At 58.6% G+C, this 4,136-nt stretch overlaps 1 protein-coding gene across 1 annotated transcript; it reads left to right on the plus strand.

Moving 5' to 3' along the window:
* Positions 1-1,239: 1,239 nt before the first annotated feature.
* On the plus strand, positions 1,240-3,496 carry LOC121060249 (actin-like protein 9). The gene has a single exon (XM_040537872.1). It carries the CDS (start codon positions 2,138-2,140, stop codon positions 3,401-3,403), a length of 1,266 nt encoding a protein of 421 aa, XP_040393806.1. The 5' UTR covers positions 1,240-2,137; the 3' UTR covers positions 3,404-3,496.
* The last annotated feature ends 640 nt before the right edge of the window (positions 3,497-4,136 follow it).

The raw sequence follows: 4,136 nt of genomic DNA on the forward strand, positions 1-4,136 counted from the left end.
ACACAGCAGGTGTGATTTAGAAAAGCTTTAGTTTAGATGCAGCAAAGCAGCACTCAGCCCTGTCGAACCCATTTGTGGGGGCTCCAAAGAGCCAAGAAACCATCCTAGCAATAACATGCAACTGCATTTCCTACAGGGTTGCTGCAGACATGCCTTTCTCTGCCAACATAGCTGCTGCCACGTGCTAAGCATCCCCCTATCCCTGGCAGACCAGGTACAGCAGACCCCCCACACCTTTGCCATCACAGGCAGGGCATGCAAACCCCAGCCCTGTCAGCTTGTCTCCCACACCCAGCCCACAAAAGCTGTGCTGCTGTTAAAGAGCAAAAGCTAAAGCTGAAATACACTGAGGAAGGGGCACCAAGGCAGCTGAGAGGGGAAGGAGGACTGGGCAGTGGTGAGAGCAGCAGCAGCTTGCGGGGGAAAAGCTTGAGCACACCATGGGGACAGCTGGGGCCCAAGAGGAAGGAGCCCGTGCATACCACAGTGCCACTCAGCATCCCCTGCACGGTGTTGCAACGCACTCCCTGTTGTGCTTGGACACATGCCCACGTTTGCTCTGGAGCCGCCATTTCCAAAGCAGAGCCCCCTTGCTGGGGCAGGGCCAGCTCACAGTGACGCAGGTGGCCCAGGTCCAGCAGTGACCTGGCTCCAAGGCAGGGGCTGTGGCCACCGGTTCCCAGAGCTGGGCAGTGCCTCTGCCCCAGGGTGGGGATTAGCAGACGGGTGTCAGCCAAGGTCAGGGCCAAGGGCCCTGGCTTGGCCTTGGGGATGTGCCCTGGGCCAGCTGCAGCTCCATCGCTGTGGCTCCTTTCCTCCCAGCACCATCTTTGGCCTCCCGCTGGCCCCGTTCCCCTCCATGCACTGTGGATGCGCTAGGGCTGTTCCTCAGCACTTCTGTCCTCACATTTGCCTTCAGGTGACATATCTCAATTTTTAATGCTGCCCAATGCAGCAGCATCGAGGCAACGCAACATTCCACCAGCTCTCATGTGCATGCCCAGTCTACTGCAGCCTCCGTGGTGCAAAAGTGAGCCGGATCCCGCCAACAGTGTCCGCCAACAGCCGGAGAGCAGCTGCATGGCATGGCGGTGCCACTGGATCGCACGGTGTTACCTCCTCAAATGGTCATGGTAGCGCCCAGCCTCAGCAGCAGCAGCAAGCGCCCGCTGGCATCCGGTGGGGAGCATTAAGCAGGGTGATGAGCCCTGCAGGAAGCAAGAGGCTGTTTTTCTTGGGTGCGTATAACCACAAAGGAGCTGCTCGAGGCACACTGTGCCATGAAGGATCCCCCAGGTGCTGGCTTCTAGCCAAGCAGCACTAGAAGAAACAGCAAAGCGAGCCCAGCAACAGCCACAACCCACCCCCAGGACATGACAGCTGGCATCAGACAAGGCTGGGTGTCGCGCTCACTTTTCCTCCACACTCTTGCCAAAAAGCAGCCAACACCACTGGGCATCGCGTGTGGCGTTACTGACATTCTGCTTGGGACACAGAGGCAGTGACTGCCCAGCCGTGGGGCTGAAGGGGCCTCTCTGCTCTCCAGTGAATCTCCGCGGGGCTGGGAGCCTCGCTGCAGCCCAGAGCCTGCACCCCAGCAGCAGGAGCACGCTTTCACCCAAGACTGACCGCAGAGCCCAGTGTGTCACAATGCAAACGCCACCGTCCCACTCCCACGGGCATTTCTACGTCTGTAGTGATGCTCCTGCATCCGTTGCTAATCCATTATTCAGAGGGTGCCAGACCAAACAGCGGCAGCCACTCCCAGCCCTGCAGTGTTTGAGGATGGCAGCATTTCCCCAGGGAATGTGCAGCACCCACCGCGCAGCCAGGAGGGCTTCACCAGCCAAGAGCGCACAGCTTGATCCTGCTTATAAAGGGGGGCAGGGAGGTGTGACGTTTGCTCAGGACCCCCCAGAAGGGCAGAACTCTGCCTGTTTTGGGGCAGACAGGAGGCCGGGAGGGAGCCTGGGACATGGACACACGGGGCATGCGCTGACACCACCTCAGCCCTGGCTGATGTCACAGTTCCCTCTGCAACATCACAAATTGTTGGGTATTCTGCCCAAGCCTGCTCAGTGGGAAGCCAAGCTCCCTTTCCCAAGGAGGGCTGTGCAGGAGGCCACAGGCAGGTGGGATGGGATCTTCCCAGGATGAGGACTCTCTGGGGACAGGGACTTGCTCCCCAATATCTTCCCTGCATGAATGCCACCAGGATGAGCTGGGGCTGAGGTCTGTAAGCAGCTTCTCTTCCACCACCATCAGCTCCTTCTTGAGTGAGGACCTGGGGCTGAGAAAAGGACCAGTCGTGATCGATATGGGCACAAGGAGCTGCAGAGCAGGATTTTCTGGACATCAGACACCCAGTGCCGAAATCAGCACCCTGGTGAGCCACACCACGGTGTGGTCCGAGGGCCTGGAAGAAACCAGATCTGAGGCTTTTACTGGGGAGGAAGCCTTGCTTTACCCAGACACTGAAATCATTGAGGTGATGCAGAATGGCATCATCATCAACTGGGAGGCAGCTGAAACCCTGTGGCAGCACATGTTCGAGCACAAGCTTGGGGTGCCCCCTGAGGAGCATGCGCTGCTCATCACGGAGCCCCCACTCAGCCCCACCCGTGGACGGGAAAACGTGGCAGAGGTGGCCTTTGAGTCACTGGGCTCCCCTGGCATCTTCATGGCCCCTCAGCCCGTCCTTTCCACCTATGCCCATGGCAGAACCAGCGCCTTGGTGGTGGACATCGGCCACGTCGTCACCCACGCTGTGCCAGTCCACGATGGGAACTGCTTGGCTTATGCCACCAAGAGGACGGACGTGGCAGGGTCATGCCTCACCTGGTACCTGACAATGCTTCTGGGGGACATGGAGCACACTCTTGGCGATTGGGTGTCCCCCGTGGTGGAAGACGTCAAGCATACATGCTGCTATGTCACTTTCGACCCCGGTAATGAGTGCCTCCTCCCACCCACCAGCTGCACTCTGGATTTTACCCTGCCCGATGGCCAGACCATCAGCCTCGGCAAGGAGAGGTTTCAGTGCCCAGAGGTGCTCTTCAACCCCCTACCGACTTGGGGGGATTCCTACATGGGCATCCACGAGATGGCCCAGAGAAGCCTCGACCTGCTTCCGGAGGACATCAGGTCAGTGATGCACAGAAACATCCTCCTGTGTGGAGGGTCCTCGCTGTTTGAGGGGCTGCCAAGGAGGCTTGGCAGTGAGCTGGCTCAGTGCCTACCCCCCGGCACTGAGGTGGAGGTGGTGGCTGTGCCGGGACGGAGGCACGCGGCCTGGATGGGGGGCTCTGTCCTTGCCTCCCTCACGAACTTCCAGTCGTGCTGGATCCGCAGGGACGAGTACTACGAAGAGGGGCCATGCATCGTCCACCAGAAGTGCTTCTGAGGCAATGCCCCATGCCGGGCAATGAGCATTTGCTTGATTTTCTCACTGCTACAGGCCATGCAGCAGGAAACAGTAATAAAATATTTTATTCTATTAAGAACCATCATCTCCCCAGCCTTGCAGAGTAACCAGCTGAGGGGATTTGGTAAATTCCAGACATGGGGATGAGGCAGCAGTGCTGCTCCCCATGTACACATCACCCACCACGGAGAAAGAAGCAGCCCCAAGGCCAGCAGGGGACAAGGCTCGGAGGTGGCACCAAACCTGCCCTGAGCCACCTGGTCCCTCATCCCCATCCATACCTGCTGCCTCACTCCTCCATCCTCGTCCCCACAACTTGCCGGACACTGACTCCTTGTGCAGCACCAAGGTGTCATTGCCACCCCCAGCAGGGATGGATGGGTCCGGGGGCATCCCACAGCAGCTCAGGATCCTCTGCTCCCAGAGCTTCACGCTGTGGTTTGCACAAGAGCTGCTCCCTTGGGGCTGCAGTCCCTGCACCCAGTAAAGGTCTTCTGCTCCCCATGCAACCCCACAGTGCATCCAGCCTTTGTGATCACTTCAACAGCAGAAAGCTGGCCATGAACACCTATATTCGTGCAAAAAACAGGCTCTCAGAGCAGCCTGACACAGCACAAATCAAGCCTGTGGAGAAAAAGCAAGGCCAAAACCCACGGCACCATGAACCCCCTCCCCTCCAGACACCTGAAGGGTTTTCCTACTTGGACCAGGC

Source organism: Cygnus olor, chromosome 26, assembly GCF_009769625.2.
Source record: "Cygnus olor isolate bCygOlo1 chromosome 26, bCygOlo1.pri.v2, whole genome shotgun sequence".
Taxonomy (NCBI): domain Eukaryota; kingdom Metazoa; phylum Chordata; class Aves; order Anseriformes; family Anatidae; genus Cygnus; species Cygnus olor.

What these genes read in the sequence shown, in the direction of transcription:
- LOC121060249 (XM_040537872.1), top strand. Translation starts at nt 2,138, where the DNA reads ATGGGATCTTCCCAGGATGAGGACTCTCTGGGGACAGGGACTTGCTCC.